The sequence below is a fragment of the Zootoca vivipara genome, chromosome Z1, assembly GCF_965207765.1.
Source record: "Zootoca vivipara chromosome Z1, rZooViv2.hap1.1, whole genome shotgun sequence".
NCBI lineage: Eukaryota > Metazoa > Chordata > Lepidosauria > Squamata > Lacertidae > Zootoca > Zootoca vivipara.
This window is the reverse complement of record NC_142583.1, coordinates 53,817,957-53,835,381: the sequence shown is the minus strand read 5'-3', so window position 1 is coordinate 53,835,381 and position 17,425 is coordinate 53,817,957. Positions and strand designations below refer to the sequence as shown.

General features: G+C 44.3%; 1 protein-coding gene across 2 annotated transcripts; it reads right to left on the bottom strand.

The window, feature by feature from the left end:
• Positions 1-3,186: 3,186 nt before the first annotated feature.
• Positions 3,187-16,915, bottom strand: BDH2 (3-hydroxybutyrate dehydrogenase 2). Of its 2 annotated transcripts, none has more exons than XM_035113436.3 (10): positions 16,800-16,915; positions 15,765-15,844; positions 14,004-14,082; positions 11,733-11,829; positions 11,182-11,290; positions 9,719-9,779; positions 7,177-7,290; positions 6,923-6,981; positions 5,850-5,942; positions 3,187-3,836 (listed from the first exon to the last, which is right to left on the bottom strand). In XM_035113436.3, the coding sequence occupies exons 2-10, from the start codon at positions 15,834-15,836 to the stop codon at positions 3,783-3,785; spliced, it is 738 nt and encodes a 245-aa protein (XP_034969327.3). In that variant the 5' UTR covers positions 15,837-15,844; positions 16,800-16,915; the 3' UTR covers positions 3,187-3,782. The 2 variants fall into 2 exon arrangements, with proteins under 2 accessions (XP_034969327.3, XP_088517243.1); XM_088661117.1 differs by having other exon boundaries at positions 15,765-16,382; positions 16,800-16,827.
• Positions 16,916-17,425: the final 510 nt, after the last annotated feature.

Genomic DNA, 17,425 nt, shown 5'->3' with positions numbered 1-17,425 from the left:
GCAGAGGCCTGGTCTGCAAATGCAGCACCGTGGGTCAGGATCCCAGCGGCCTATTCCACTTAAGACTAAGGGTGCACGTGCACGCCAATTAAAGGTGGCCTTTCTCTTAAAGCTGCCATCACGCTCTCCAGGCCTATAGCAATTCCCTCGTTTCTGCGAGAGAGAGAGAGAAACGCTAACGGAGGACATTTGATAACATCTCCGCAGATGGCTCTTTGAAGTTGCTATCCTTATACTGTCTCAGAACTCGGGTATCTAATTCTGCTTTGTGCCTCTCAAGGAGGTCCTTTTTTGGCCTATTTCAAGCCAAGAGAGATGCAGTTCCTGTGTTTTTGGAGGCTGCCCAGGCTGTACTTTCAAGCAAGGCTGCTCTCTGGTGCTAAATGAATTTTGTTTTGCTTCTCTCTCTCTCACAGAATGCGCTAATTGATAGCATTAACTGCATCATGTCACACTGGGGCTCAGGAAACACTATTTAAAAGAGGCACTTGAAGCATTTATTGCAAGTAGAAAGCAAACATGACAAGAAAAGTTAAACAGTCTGCCGCAGGATGCAGTGGTTGCCACTAAATTGATTTTTAAAAGGGAGGCGGGTTAAGACAAATTCACGGAGAATGAGAGTAGCATTGGCTACCAGCCAGCAGTGTACACACTATACCCTTAAAACGCACATTCATCCCTTCAAAGAATTCTGGGCACAGTAGTTTGTTCAGGACTGTTGAGAATTGTCACGGTGAGGGAGTAAACTACAGTACCCAGAATTCTTTGAGAAATAATATGCTTTAAAGGTATAGAGTAGGCGTTGGCAAAATTTTCTGGCCGTGGGCTGGAGCATTCGCACGGACTATCGTCGGTGGGCTGGACATGGGCCGCCCATGTGCAGAAGCGATTTCCAGTGCCGTGCCGCCCATGTCCAGAACACCGGAAATGGCTTCTGCGCATGTCCGCAGTACCGGAAATCACTTCTGCGGCTGCGCAGATGCGATTTCCATCGTCAGCGCAGGCGCCATTTCCGGCGTCGCTTGGCGAGTCCCCACGCCACACCAGTTTACCACAGCGCGGGGGGTGGGGGGACTTGCTGAGCAGGTGGCTCGGTTCACGGGCGGCCCATGGGCCGGACATTGCTGCCCTATGGTATAGTGTGTACACACAAAGTAGGTTCTACCAGTTGCTGGGAATCAAGTGGGTGGTGGTATTGCACTTAGGCCTTGCTTGTGGGTTTCCTATGGGCATCTGGTTGGCCTCTGTGAGACCAGGATGCTGGACTAGGTGACCTGAGCCCCCTGAGCTCTTCTTAGGCAAGTTAAGTTAGAACCTTTCACCCTAGAGCAGGCATCCCCAAACTGCAGCCCTCCAGATGTTTTGGCCTACAACTCCCATGATCCCTAGCTAACAGGACCAGTGGTTGGGGAAGATGGGAATTGTAGTCCAAAACATCTGGAGGGCCAAAGTTTGGGGATGCCTGCAGCCCTAGAGTATTAGGGTTTGCTTTGTTTGCTAGGGAAGATGCATTTGTTTTAATGTTTATTTGTTCTTACACATAGCGGTCCATTAATAAAACAGCAGGCGCACACACCCCTCCACTGCAGACTTAATGTGTCACATTAATTTACTGAAATGTCAGAGGAGCTCTGAAAAACCTTTGCCTGTCCACATTGATGCTGCAGTGGCGTTCCACCGCCCCCAAAGCAGGTCTGGAAAAGGATTGCAATGATTTGACAAACATGTGGTATAGATTGGCTTGTAAGAAGCCAGTTAAGAAATGTTGGCAAGCTCTGTGAAAAGGAATAGTATGGAAACAAAAGCTCTATTGTCGAGTGGCAATGGGATGGACCCCTTCCTACAGTTTCATGTTATGAGATGTTGAACAAACGAATACCTGAAGTGGTCTTCCACTTAGGTAAATATTGTCTTCTACACTGGCCCAGGGTTCAAATGCAGCCCCCTCCAAGCTTCTCTAGCCTGTGAGGTTCTCCCCAGGCCACCCCTGCTATTGGCCTTGCTTCATATATTTTTGACTGGGTGGAATATGTCCTGCAGCACTGATAATGCCTCTTGCTTCCTGTTATGTACTGAGCTGAAGTGAAATATACTCGGAGTCGAGAGTGAATTTCATGCTCTTTATTCAGCTCATAGTCATCAAGGAGAAGAAGAAGAATGCCCTTTCCCCAAAACCATCTGCTTATATACATTATTTACACAATGGGCTTTGCGTGATTGGCTACTTCAGGGCTACACCTGTGGGCCAATCAGTTTGTGGATTGACTTCTGCCAGCAGCCTGATTGGCTGCTCCTGCAGGCCAATCAGGTTGCGGATTCACTTCCACCTGGAGTTGGATTGGGTGGCTCCTGCGAACCAATCAGACTGCTGATTCTGGATCCTATTGTTCTATGATTCAGCTCAGTACATAACACTTCCTTTGATGGAAAGGTGTGTTTGTGTGCGTGTGGAAACCACCCTTCTATACAAAGGTGAAATTCACAATCACTGCTGTTCCCACTGTTGCCTCTGCCAAATATGGCCCTGTGTAAAAAGACGCTTCCCCCCTCTCTGAAGTATAAGGTCTGCTGCTAAAGCAAGGCGGCTGTTTTTTAGATGTACCCAGTTCTTTTACCCTGCACCAATCCTGGGCACAACTCTGGCACAAGCTAGCAAACAGTGAGATGGGAAATACAGTTTGAGTAAATGGTAAGCCTGTGGTATCTTTTGAGGAAAGGGGAAAAGAGAGACACTGCAAGCAACTGAAGCCTTCCTTTTGATTTCCAACTGGCAATTATTAAAAGCCTGTTCTTAGCCGTCACTTTCCATAAAGGTAAGTCCAGTCCAGTCGCAGACGACTCTGGGGTTGTGGCGCTCATCTCGCTTTATTGGCCGAGGGAGCCAGCGTACAGCTTCCAGGTCATGTGGCCAGCATGACTAAGCCGCTTCTGGCGAAACCAGAGCAGCACACGGAAACGACGTTTACCTTCCCACCGGAGCGGTACCTCCGCAGGGGACGAGCAACGGGAGCTCACCCAGTCACGGGGATTCAAACTGCCGACCTTCTGATTGGCAAGCCCTAGGCTCTGTGGTTTAACCCACAGCACCACCCATGTCACTTTCCATAGCCTTCCTTAATTCTGATGGCTCTCTAGAAGAGGAAGCAGGGTTGTACCCACACATGCATGGAACTGAAAAGAACTACATTTAATTGGTAGTGGAATTAACTTTATTAGGCACTTATAAGGCAATAGCGTGTAGCCATTCTGGAACAAAGGCACAGTATGTAATTGTGGAATTGAAAGGGCCACCTAGTTCCTCAAAGGAAGCTCCAGCATAAGAATGTTGAATTGCAATCGATTCGGAAATCAAATTCTGTGACTTAGAACTGAGATGAGGGTTTTTGATTCTATCTCTTGTATTAATCATGTTATTAATGCCAGGATGCTTCTGCTGCCATCACTAAAACTTTTTGCATTATGCAGTTGGCAGTGTTTGTTCTTTATGCTCCTTATTTGTCTCTGAGCTCACTCCTCTGGATCCTCCCCCATCCCACTATGTGCGCATCATGAGTGCACACACCTAGCAATTTAGGATTACATGCATCTGATTGAAGTGGACACAAAAGCTGGAGTGAAGGTGTCATGATAAATGAGAAACAAAATGTAAAATGAATCCATTGTATAGAGAAAGACTGGATTAGCATCTATTAGACAATTGATGAAATTGTTCATTTTAGGCATTAAAACCGTTGCAAGTTCTGATGTTCAGCATTTGCAAACAGAAATCTCCAGGCACCAGGTCACATGCTCCAGCCCCCATCAATGATGCACTCCCGGCCAGTCATGAATGCTGACTGAAGAAAGCAAGGACAAAGTTTAACCATATAGCATTATTCAAGTCATTGTGTCCTCAATAAATACAGTACAGTGGTACCTTGGTTTACGAACTTACCGTAATCCGTTCTGGAAGTCCGTTCTTAAACCAAAGCGGTCTTAAACCAAGGCGTGCTTTTCCCATAGCAGCAGAGGACTCAATTTACAAATGGAACACACTCCACAGGAAGCGAAACATGTTTTTATTCCAAGGCAAAGGTCACAGACCAAAACACCTACTTCTGGGTTTGCAGCGTTCTTAATCCAAGTTGTTCATAAACTAAGCTGTTCTGAAACCAAGGTACCACTGTACTATAAAATTAGTGGTCTCAACCAATATTAAATGTTTCAGAAGCTGATTAAATTCCATATGAGTAAATGACGATTGTAAAAGGATTAAGGCTGCAATCTAAACCCTGTTTGGGTGGAGCTGGAAGTGGAGGTAGATTGCCAGCAGTAGCCTGTGAAAATCCCCAAAGTGGGGCATTGTGCGGATGAGACAGAGGACCCAGGATCCGCTAGATTCTGAGCAGGCTCCACTGCCTTCACTTGATGGCACTGGGCCCAGTCACGGCACCAGCTTACATTAACATCAGCGCATTGCTCATTGCATTGATAATGTCATGCTTAGTTTGGCTCTCGCTGGATGGGGCAGGGCAGCAGAGGGAGGAAGAGTTTGAGACAACTGTGCAAGTATGTAAGATGGGTCTTAGGTAGTAGGCATTGCAACTACAGTTTGTCCCGAGCCCACCCAGCCCCGGTGGGGACAAGCGATTGAAAGCATAGCTCTATTCGCAAAGCACTTGATTACATCTGTTCCTAAGGTGCAAGGAAGAGACACACCAGGGATGCAACAACACAACCACACACACTGACGTGGTGCACGCAAGCAACTGACAACGTCTCCTGTGTGGCAGCTCCAGCTGCTTCCGTCACTGTAAACCCTTCCTTGTCCTTGGAGTCGGTGAGGGAGGAGATGGAGGAACTTCTAATGGCCCACCTCTCTCTGAGACTGCCTCTTCCACCTCTGCAGCTTCCTGCAACTCTCCCCCGACCTCCTCTCCTTCAGTCCCTGACTGCCCAGGCTCTTTTCTCTGGCTCCTTCCTCATGGGTGGCACAGAACCCCACAAATCACTGACCCCTTTGCCTGGACCATCCCACCATGCCTCCTCTGCCCACCCCTCCGATTCGCTGACACAGTTTGGGATTCAAGTCCCCAGAGTTGCGGCGCTCATCTCGCTCTATAGGCCGAGGGAGCCGGTGTTTGTCCGCAGACAGCTTCCGGGTCATGTGGCCAGCATGACAAAGCTGCTTCTGGCGAACCAGAGCAGCACACGGAAACGCCGTTTACCTTCCTGCCGGAGCGGTCCCTATTTATCTACTTTCACTTTGATGTGCTTGCGAACTGCTAGGTGGGCAGGAACTGGGACCAAGCAACGGGAGCTTACCCCGTTGCAGGGATTCAAACTGCCGACCTTCTGATCAGCAAGCCCTAGACTCTTTGGTTTAACCCACAGCGCCACCTGGGTCCCTTCGCTAACGTTACTTGCTTCAAATTAAAGGTTCTGAGTGGCTGAAGCAACAAATGAACACGTTATCTTGATACCATAAGTTTTCTGCTATACAAACACCCCTCTCTACCCTCCTCCTAGACAAATAAGAGGCGTGATCAGAGTTCAAGGACCCATTCCAGCCAATCAAAAGCACTCAAACAAGAACTGGTGAGCAATGGGGCCTGTGGCTTGTTCTGGGGGCCAGGCAGAGGGAGCCTGAGCCCCCCCCAGTTCTATATTACTACTACTACTACTCGTCCTTCAAAAGCAATTCCCAGGGTGGGTTGCAATAATTTAAATTTCAGAGTTGGAAACAGCTGAAACCGATCACAGTCAAGGGAATAGGGTGGGCCCTGAAAACACTGTTGGCACTAGCTGTTAAAGAGGCACTATTTTAGACAACCTGGTGTACTGCCATGTGGCTGACCCAGTGTACTTACTTCATCGGAAGCCAGGTATACAAACAGGTGGGCTACTTCTTCAGCTGTCCCAAACCTACCTATCTTTTGCCTGGCCATAAAGTCTTTCAGTGCCTGGAGATAAAAAGCATTCACTGCATCAATAAGCCTAGACACGGTTCTCAAACACAGGACTTCCCCCCTGGCATTATTTTTCATCATGCAATACTTCGAGTCCACACCCAGGTCATTTAGAATAGTTTGGAAGTATATCAAACTTCCGTGCGAATGTTGTTCCCGAGATACCATTCAAAGAAAATAGAGGAGAAAGCCAAGGCAAATTGAGACATCTAACTCTGTCAATGTGACCTGGACATGGGGTCAGAGATGTCAATATTTTTAAAGGATGTGTAGTGGCTCTCCAATGAGGCTGTAAAAGCAACAGCTGCCAACAAGCAAAAGAGCATTCTGCCCCTTCTAAATGATAGGGTTGTGAGCTCAGTTGTTGCATTTAGGCAAGCCTAGCTCTGCCACAGACTCACAAACTTCCCTTATAATCCTCTTACAGACAAAAGCTTTATCTTCTGTTTTTGTGTTATCTGAACCTGACAAAACATGCTAATATTAACTATGGTTTGCTTGCAACAAGCCATCTTCACAAACCATGGTTTGAGGTTGGCTTGTTGCAAACAAATCATAGTTAAAATCATTATGGCTTATTAGTGCTTAACTATAGTTAACGCAAATTGGAAACAAGAGGAGCAGGGGGGAGTACATAGGCCTGGGGGGAGGCTAGGCTCATTCCCATTACAACCAACTACAGTATTGTTTATGAATAAACTATAGTTTACTATGATGGCTAAACAAAGCCAATTAATACATTCTGCAAGAAAGACTTGCAGTGAGTAAGTTATCTACATTCAGAGGTGAGGAGGATCTGTTTACTTTTTACATTTTACTCTACTTTTTACTCTGTTTACTTATTATGAATCCTGGGTGCAAAATGGTGAAAAATGAATGTTTTGAAGCAGCCTGTGGAGAACAAAGGTGCTTTAAATGACTAATCACTGCCGGATTGTGTGTCATAATGTAAAAAATGAAATTGTATTGCCCACCTGTTCTGGATCAGAGCTGCCCTGGATTCTCTCCTGCAGAGAAGGAGTGTCAATAGTGCCTAAGAAAATACCCAAACATTAATTAAATGGCATCAGGTATTCAGATGATAACTCCTCTGTCTGAAAATATTAGTTACTTTAATAAATAGCCCAGAGTAAACTTTATGTAATTCTTTAAACATAGCCCAAATGTAAACTTTAGATGCCTTTGCACGAACTTGCAAACAGAGCAAAGATGGTGGGATGCTTCTTACCAGGACAAACACAGTTGCATCTGATTCTTTCCCCAATGAAGTCAGAAGCTATGGATTTGGTAAGTCCAATAACTGCTGCCTTTGAGGTACCATAGACACACCTCTTAACAGCTCCTGAGAAAGAGATCAGGGGTGGGAATCAGGAAATCAAATCACACCAAAGAATGCAAAAGCTCATTTTGCATCTCTATATAGCCTTTCATCCTGCCTTCTCATTGGCTAATAGTCTTGTGATGAGCTGAACTTCTAATCCCTGTTCTCTTCTAAAAACATATTGCACAAAGATTGATTTTTATAGAAGAAAGCTTTTGGGTTGTGTGTGTGTGTGTGTTTGCATTGTGTGCCCCTGAGAATATCGCCAGGAACTATTTAGACCCCATTTCTCCAGCTGTTCCATTTCTACCCAAGGTTTCTATTACTCACAGATGTTGGGAGGTCACCCCAGTTTTGCCTCTCCCCTGGTCAATCCATAAAAGCAAGGGTGTAAGATACCTGTGGCCCTCCAGGTGTGGTTGGACCACAAGCCCCATCAGTCCCAGGCAGCTTGGATGATGGCCAAAGACGATGTAAGCTGGAGTCCAACAACATCTGGATGCCCAAAGGTCGCCCATTCCTGCTCAAAGTCTGATGCTTCATTCTGCTCCAAAACTTGTTCTCATCCCACAACGAAAGGAAGCTTGAACAGACTGCCAAACAAAGTTAGGTACACTATATTATTAGTGTTCTAGCATTGACAAGGGCAACACCATCTTGGACACATCTAGTGATGCTTGCCATGGTACAAGTGCTAAGCAGAGGCAGATGTTTCCAGAGGGCACCCTTGGCTCTAAGAAGCCACTCTAGCCATGAAAATGTAATGGATGTGGCAGACCAGGTATTCATGGAGCTGCCCTGAAGCAGCTTCCTTTATAAAAGGTAAAGAAATGGCACTCCTCATTGTGGTTGGGCTATAGAGACTCATCTTAAAAACTTGGCAACATGCAACTACATCTCTGTAATTTGTTTTTTATACTGAACATGCTCTGTACGGTTCTGTTATTGTTTGTATGGTTAATGTGTTAGTTTCATGTTTATGACAAGTCAATAATATAATAAGAAATGGCATGTAATGTCATGCCTAGTGAAAACTTTGTTTTATCTCCCCCCCCTTTTTCTGTTTTTAAAAAAATATATTTCACTTTTTATTGCAGTTCTTAGAATTTTACAAAATGCTCCAAAATATCCCAAAGTATTCCAAAATATAGTATACAAAATATAATATACAAAGTAAACAAAATAAACAGAGTAAACAGAATAGCAGGATAGTCCACAAAATGATATACAGCCATTGATAAATAAGAATCAAAGAGAACTAATCCAAATACTGCCACTTTATCTCAACCTAATTCTTTCCCCCCTCTCTTTCCCTCCTCCCCTACTAGTCTCCCTCCCCCTCCCTCTCCCAACTTCCCTCACCCATGCACGATCTCTTTTAATCTTTCGTATAAATTTTCCATTCTTCAGTTTTTGAATAGAGCCCCCCCCCCAATTATTGCTGTTAATTTTGCCATTGCCATATACTCGTACAGCTTAGATCTCCATTCCGAAATTTCTGGTATTAATCCTGTTTTCCAATGCTTTGCCACCAATATCCTTGCTGCAGCTGTTCCGTAAAGAAATATATTCTTTTTTTTCCTTGGGAATATCTTCTGTTACCAACCCCAGCAAATAAGCTTCTGGTTTTTTAAAGATTTTTTTGAATTCTTCGTGAATTTTAATCCAGAATTGTTTGTCTTACATCCCCACCGAAAATTTATAACCTGCTTCCCCATTTGAAAAAAGCCCATGGCAACTACAATAATCAAACTACACAGGAACATTTTGAAACAAATCTTTAACATGCTAAAAGACAGCAACTAGTTCCTGCAGTAATAAACCTTTATAAAATGTGGGGCTTTTTTGCACTGGGTACCCGTCACTTGCATCTAAGAATACATAGTCCCCATCAGACAAGATGAATACAGATATTCATGTGAAATGACCCTTAGATTTGTATTAGAGCAACAGGACAACAGAAGGACATAGCCCCCAAATATCCTAAATCACAGGCACTAGTCCAGTTTAAAATATGCCTTAAAGGTAAAGGGACCCCTGACCATTAGGGCCAGTTGTGACCAACTCTGGGGTTGTGGCGCTCATCTCGCATTATTGGCCAAGGGAGCCGGCGTACAGCTTCCAGGTCATGTTGCCAGCATGACTAAGCCGCTTCTGGCAAAACCAGAGCAGCACACAGAAACACTGTTTACCTTCCCGCTGTAGCGGTACCTAATTATCTACGGTACTTGCACTTTGACGTGCTTTCGAACTGCTAGGTTGGCAGGAGCTGGGACCAAGCAACGGGAGCTCACCCCGTCGCAGGGATTCGAACCGCCGACCTTCCGATCAGCAAGCCCTAGGCTCTGTGGTTTAACCCACAGGGCCACCTGCATCCTCCAGAGTGTGTAAAATAAGGTAAGGATGACACGAACCTTGCTGCGCTAAAACAAACTGTGAAGCTACTGACCTTTGATACTAGATACCACAGAAGACATGTTGATAATATTACCAGATTTTTCCGCCAGCATCTATTTGAAAAATGCAAACACAAAATGTTTTGACGCCACAAGAACACCAAACAGATGACTATGAGAAAAGCCTTGCTGAATCAGGGGAAAGAAAGGCCAGTCTAGGTCAGCATCCTGTTCTCACAGTGGCCAACCAGAAGCCTATGGGAAGCCCGCAAGCAAGACATTAATGCAATACCGTGTCATTTTAAACAATTAAATTTGAACTTTGGGTTCACAAATGTAGATTATCTTTTTTTTTTTTTAAAGGTGCTATTGAACTGAAAAAGAAAGCTTTTGTCAGATGCTTTAAACTTCACGCACAAAGATCATAGAAGGATTAACACATATTTGATAGGCAAATAAAAGATATGCTGTTGGTCTCATGCCATGAGTCTCATAGTCAGTGATGGAATACATAGTGTGGTTCTCTGCTCTCACATTATTTCATGATAAGCTGTTCTATGACAGGATTATTCTTTAAGGGCCCCCCCCCAAACATCCTTTCATTTGCACATACATTGCTCACGATGGTCCTATGTGATTCTGTTTCCAATGCTAGTTGCACCCGCAAAAGTTTTGGGACAGCCAAATTGCTTCATTTCCCATCAGTGCATTTCCCATATCTTGCAACTTCCTGCTGAAATTCTCTCACTTTTTATGTCACAAATGTCCTGAGGGATTTTTGGGGGGTCTGGTGCGTTTCCCACCTTGGTCCCACTATAGTCTCTCTGGACAGCAATAATGTGATAGCATTGGGGGAGGATCACAACACACGCCAAAGCAGAATTAATATAGCAGTAATGAACAATGGTCAAAACCATGTTGCAGAACACACTTGCAATAAAACACTAGTGTGGAGGGCCCCCAGAAGAAATGCATCAGAAAATTTGTTAGCGGGTATGGTACAGTAAATAACTCAAAAATAAAATAAAATTATTAGTCAGGAGGAGGTTAGACTAAGGCCCCATCTGCACTATATATTTAAAGCAGAATCATACCAGGTTAAACAGTCATGGCTTCTCCCAATGAATCTTGGGAAGTAATGTTTGCTAAAGGTGCTGAGAGTTGTTAGGAGACTCGTATCCCCCCCAAAGTGCTACAATTCCCAGAGTTCCCTGGGAAGAGAGAAGGATTGTGAAACCACTCTGAGAATTGTAAGTTGCAAATATTATCTTGGCCTGGCTCCTTCTCCTCCTACATCACTTTTACCAACCCTTTACTGAGCACACAGTTAGCTACACCTCTACAGGATAAGACAGGCATCCCCAAACTTCGGTCCTCCAGATGTTTTGGCCTACAACTCCCATGATCTCTAGCTAACAGGACCACTGGTCGGGGAAGATGGGAATTGTGGTCCAAAACATCTGTAGGGCCAAAGTTTGGGGGTGCCTGGGATAAGAGAACAGCATGTTGGCCTTACCTTAGGCAGGAATGTTTTGATCATCAGATACATACTGCGAACGTTGACATTCATAGTGAAGTCCCAGTCTTTTTCCTCACATTCCAAAATGGTCCCAGTACTGACAAATCTGGCATAAAAGACACAAGGAACAGGTTATTTTCCTGTGCTTTCAGGGATTTTCAAATATACCCTCAGCAGCTGAAGTTGTCCAGGCTTTGCAGCTTTTATTTTATTTTAGTTATTTTTATGCTGCTTATGTTGTCAAAGCTTCTAAAGCCATATACCTGGCTGGATATATCTTTTCCTGGTCAGTGGGCTAAACTCTCATCTCCTCACCCTTGCAGGGTCAAATTTGACAGGTGGGCTGCGTTGCCCACCTTTCAGAGAATCATAGAATAGTAGAGTTGGAAGGGACCACGAGGGTCATAGTAACATCAGGCAGTGCTGAGCTTTGAAGGTCCAATGGTTGGGACTTCAAAGCACAGTGTGGAGCTGTTTGAAAGCCCAGTACTTCTGTTTAAAAAAGAAGCATCGGGGAAAAAAGGCAATTGACCCCGACAGCAGCTTACCCTGCAATATTACATAGAACGTCAATTCTCATCACTTCCTTGGCCAGTTTTTCAATTTGTTCTTTGTTGGTGACATCCAGCACACGAACCTGGATGCCTGTTGAGGAAATCAGAATATGCAATATTGTTTTGATTTCATGATAAAGAATGATTACCTTGCATGTATGTACACATCTGTGCAGTGAGCAACTTTATAGCTCTGCACATACAAATTAATTCATGTAAGTGTTCTGCACAGCCAGAAGCTCAGTTGTACAGGGTTCTCCATCACATCAATCACTCACTTATGTAGGATTGTATGCACAGAGGAGCACCCTTTTTCAGACCCTTGGCTCTGTGCATGAAGTGCGGTCAGTGGGCATATTCACGCCCTTCTTCCAAGACAACTTCATGTGAAGAGAAGTTGCGAAAGGGGCTAGAATGTCAATATATTTCCATTAAAGTCAACAGGACTTCCAGGGGCAGTGTGATCACCTTTCAAAGAAAGAGAAGAGAAAACAAAAGCGAATCACATGCCCCCTTTTTTGTTTTAATAACTTGCAAAAAGCTGCTAGTCCACGTGATTACTGTGGTGGCGGGAGGAAGAGGAATTCCAGCTCAAAATTTGTATCATCACTCTAATGTCACAGCGACCCCAGCCACAGCCAGCAGAAATTCAAATTATCAAAAGACTCTCCCAGCTCTACATGGGTGGCTTTCATTCCTATCAGTGAGCTGGCCTCAAAGTACAGTGGGACCTCGACTTACGAATTTAATCTGTTCCGAATGCACACTCGTAGGTCGAAAACTTCGTAAGTCGAGTTTCCCATAGGAAAAGCGGTTTCCCATAGGAATGCATTGGAAATGGAAAAATTCGTAAGTCGAGGAAACCGCATCTAAAAATTCGTAAGTCGAGGAAACCGCATCTAGCCGCGAACGGGTTTTCCGTTCGGATGTCGGAAAAATCATAAGCGCGCAGCCACTTTTTCAGCTCGTAAGTCGAAAATGCCGGATGTCGAGTAGCTCATAAGTCAAGGTCCCACTGTACATTACATTGCTGTAAATGTAGGCCTAATGACACAGCTCCACTTGAATCTTGATGAATAATTCCCTTCAGCTGAAAAAGTGTTGTTGTTTTTCCACATCGGTGTTTAACAAAAGAAAATTAACACTACCCAGGTGTCAGCAGCTTAATAACTATAATCAAACCATTATTACTGAGTAATATAGATGACAGGAAGTGCTATTAAGCTTTTTTTCTTTGCTACAAAACTTGGGATTCATCGGAAGCCAGGCAATGCTCTGAAAGGGTTCAGTTAACAACGCAGGTCAGGAGTTTCATTTTTTATTTTCAGAGGAAAAGAAATTGCTAGAGAATTTGCTGCCAAACCCAGCAGTGTTCAAGGCTACTTTTATAAGGTACCTACAACAGACGTTTTACACGGAAGGAAACCTTACAGAGTACAAAGATACTGATTCATACCCTTCAGCATTCCTCAGATGAAAATAGGGACATTTCTCACCCCCTCCAACTGACCCGCCTTGACCCCCACAATTTTGTCACACACACCCCAGAGCATTTCCTCCACCACTGTACCAAGGGGATACAGCACACACACCCTCCACTGCCCTGAGAACACCACTTAATCCCGATTTTATTTTTTTCTATTCTATTCTATTTTTTGGTAGATTTACAAAAAGAAAAACACACCAATAAATAAGTTTTAGAAGGGGGCAAGATTAGATGCAGATGCACAAAGCATTTTTAAAATAATAATAATTCAAAACTCCTTGCGCTCCACTCTTCCCTTTTCTAATAAAATGCATTTTTGTATGTTATTTTCACTATTATATGTATTTATATGTGCACTTAACACTAGTATATGTATTTATGTACACATTACTTGGCTGGAGAACAAAATTAAGAGAAGCATGGATTTCAATGGACATCTTGTTTCAAATTCTGCAAATTAGGTAAATTCACCTTTAAACGTGAAATGTATTGGATTCCCCCCCCCATTGCTCTTCAGAAGGTATACAGTCATACCTCGGTTCAAGTACACCTCGGTTTGAGTATTTTCAGTTTAAGTACTCCGCGGACCTGTCTGGAACAGATTAATCCACTTTCCATTACTTTCAATGGGAAGGTTCGCTTCAGGTTAAGTACAGACTTCCGGAACCAATTGTGTTTGTAAACCGAGATACCACTGTATTTCTGTTCTGCTCCACTCCACTCCCCAAATCCATCCAAAATCTGAAGCAGGCTCAGGCTCAAAATAACTAAAGAAATACCTGGATAGGCTTCCAATTCTCTGAGTTTTGATTCATTGATATCTGTAGCAATCACCTTGGCTCCTTCCTTTGCAAAAGCCTTTCAAAACCAAACCAAATGTAGTTAATATCTGAACAGATTAAAACATGGGCTCTGCCTCCTAGCTGCCATGGATAGTTAGCTGGTTTGATAATGTTCTGGTTGTTGTGAGGAGCTACCATCAAAACATCAAACACAGAGTTAGGTGAGACTGATTTCTCAAAGAATTGGCTTCAAATGACACATCCTCTCACTGCATTTATAGTTCTCAGTGTTGGTCCAATCAAACCTCTATTGTTGTTGTCACAATCAAGTGGCATATAAAATTATGTGAAATAAATAACATGTTTTTGTATTTGGAATGTTCTGTTCCTAAATATGAAGGCATTTTCACAGACCAGCTTTTCTGAACGCAAAAAAATTCTTATGCTAGTCATTTGTGCTCCAAGGTAGAAATGAGACATCTTTAGATAGCCCTACTGAACAATAAACAGCAAGGTTTTTTTAAAGAAATCTAACTCAATAAATAAACAGAATAGAATTAAGAGGTGTGGTAAATATGAACTTTCTGACTGCGAGAGCTGTTTGACAGCGGAACAGACTCCCACAAGAGTTGGTGGACTCTTCTTCCTTGAGTGTTTTTTTTTATTACTGTAAGCAAAGGTTGGGTGGCCATCTGTCATGGATGCTTTAGCTGAGATCCCTGCATTGCAGGGGGTTGAACTAGACCAGGCATCCCCAAACTTCGGCCCGCCAGATGTTTTGGACTACAATTCCCATCTTCCACGACCACTGGTCCTGTTAGCTAGGGATCATGGGAGTTGTAGGCCAAAACATCTGGAGGGCCGCAGTTTGGGGATGCCTGAACTAGACGATCCCCAAGAGTCTCTTACAACTCTACAATTCTGTGATTCTATGATCGGACAGGTTGGTTTGGGCTGATGAGAGCAGGAGTCCAATAGTGTCTGTAGCGCCATGGGTTCCCTGTTGTGTTTTCTTCCCTCCCTCAGAGCGTAGGCTTACCTAGACTCCCTTGTGCCCTTGGCAAGGAGCTGTATTGGCATTTGGCACCCCACCCCTTGCACCCTTTCCAAGGACTGCTCACACTTCTAATAGCGACTGGGGAAGTTGCTGCGATGGGGAGGTTGTTGCAGTGTTGCTGCGATGGCCAACGCCAGCGACTGGATGTCTCCAACAAGGCGCCCAGAGGAGCCTGGATGTCTTGCCCAGAGCAGCATAGGGGCAGCCAAGGGAGCCGATGGATAGATGGCCTTCTAGCCACTCCAAACCAGAGTGGAGAGGCGTGATTTCTGCGCCCCGCTGGGCCTGTGCCAACCCCTAGGTCGGGGGTAGGCAACCTAAGGCCCATTGGGCCACAAGCGGCCCAAGGGGGTCATTTAACCAGCCTACGAGTCACCCTCGAACCAAGCCACACACTTGGCGAGTCTCCGCATGCTGTGCTAAACCGGCGGTGTGGGGACTCACTTCTGCGCCGCCGGAAATCGCATCTGCACAGATGCAGGAAATCACGCCCATGATCCAGCCCACGGAGGGGGCTCCGTGGCAGTGAACCGGCCCAGGCAAGGTAAACCTTGCCACCCCCTGCCCTAGGCGTTCTCCTGCTCAAGTCCCCGCCACTATCTAAATACATTCAAGCACAAGTACTTTCGTGACGGCTGCTTGCAGATGCATTTGTACAAAACCCAACCAAAAGCAAACCCAGTAAGAGTTCCCAGACTTACAATAGCCACGGCTCGACCAATTCCTTGTGCTGCAGCAGACATCAGTATTACCTTCCCATCCAGCCGGCCCATCGTGCCCCCTGTAGGTGATTCAAAGAGATTGTGGTATCTGATTCATCAGTGCCAACTACAGAAGGAACAGCTGCGAGAAATGCACATTATCTTTCATGTTGGTTATAGAGCCAATCACACACATATTTCAATATATTTGCAGGGTTTTGTTTTTTGCGCAACTAGGAGCTGATCAACTGCTTTTAATATATTTGTTGCATGCCACCACAAGCTCTGAGAGGTGCGAGACACCAAGTCTGGTTTCCTTGGCATGCGGGATAGCAGAGACTCCAAGGAAGGAGAACTTCCTAAGGGAGACTAGTCCACTGTCAAACAGCTCTTGCTGTCATGAAGTTATTCCTGGTGTTGAGTTGGAATCTCCTTCCTTGTAACTTGAATCCACTGGTTTGGATCCTGCCCTCCAGATCAGGAGAAAACAAGCTTGTCCCATCCTTCATGTGACAGTCCTTTAGATATATGGTTGCCCTCCTTTGCACATATTCCAGCTTGCCAACATCCTTCTTAAATTGTGCTGCCCAGAACTGGACACTATACTCCAGGTGTGGTCTGACCAAGGCAGAACAGAGCGGGATTAGGACCTCCTTGATTAAGCATATGGCTAGACATTTGCTTTAAGTATTTAACAATAACAACAAAATTCCTTATTATTTATATGCCACCCACCTGACTAGGTTATTTTACTTATTTTCCACATGGCAAAATGTTTTTCTGAAGGCAAAGATAATTCAAAGCTACTTATGCTAACAGCACACACACAAAATTAAAAAATTCCTTCAGTAGCACCTTAAAGACCAACAAAGTTTTTATTTTGGTATGAGCTTTCGTGTGCATGCACACTTCATCAGAAACACACACACACAAACTGTCAGTGTGCAGACAATTCTCATCTGCCAGAATACATTCTCAAATGAAAAAGTCTATTATTTGTAATAAAAAAAAAACAAGAATGGAGGAAAAATTCACCTCAGGAGTGCTGCGAAGACCTCTTTGGAGAACTTTGTCCAGGAGGCGGTTACTTGTGTTTTTCAGAGAGCATGCTGGGATTCGACTCAAGTGTGCTGGCAAATCGCTTCCGAGTTAAGATAATTCATTGCTGAGGTAGAAGTAAATACTGCCATCTAGTGAAGTTTAGGATTAAGCTAGTTTATGGCAATGCATAAGAGACTGTTGGCATCAGACTGCTACTTATGAAAAAAAGACAACTGGCAAAACAGCACTGCTTTCAATTACCTGGAAAGGAGTTTAAATATGTGTCTAATATATCTCTAATTCATGCTACTGTCGATAGTCTAAGCCAGAGCTTTCCAAACTGGGTGTGTCGGCTGTGTTGCGCAGACACTCCCCATGCTACTCCAGGGTCTGGAAAGGGGTTAGTTTAACCTCTAGTTTGCTAGTAAAACTGAATTACTGTGTTGCAAAATGATGCATGTCTAAAAGGTGTGTCGCCCACCTGGAAAGTTCTGGCCAAAGTGGATTGACCAAGATGCTAGGATCATGATAGCTAACAGGTCTGATTTTTCGTGCTAGATGTAATTCATAAAAATTGTTCAGCAGTTGGCCATGCCACACAAATGAATCAGATAAAATTG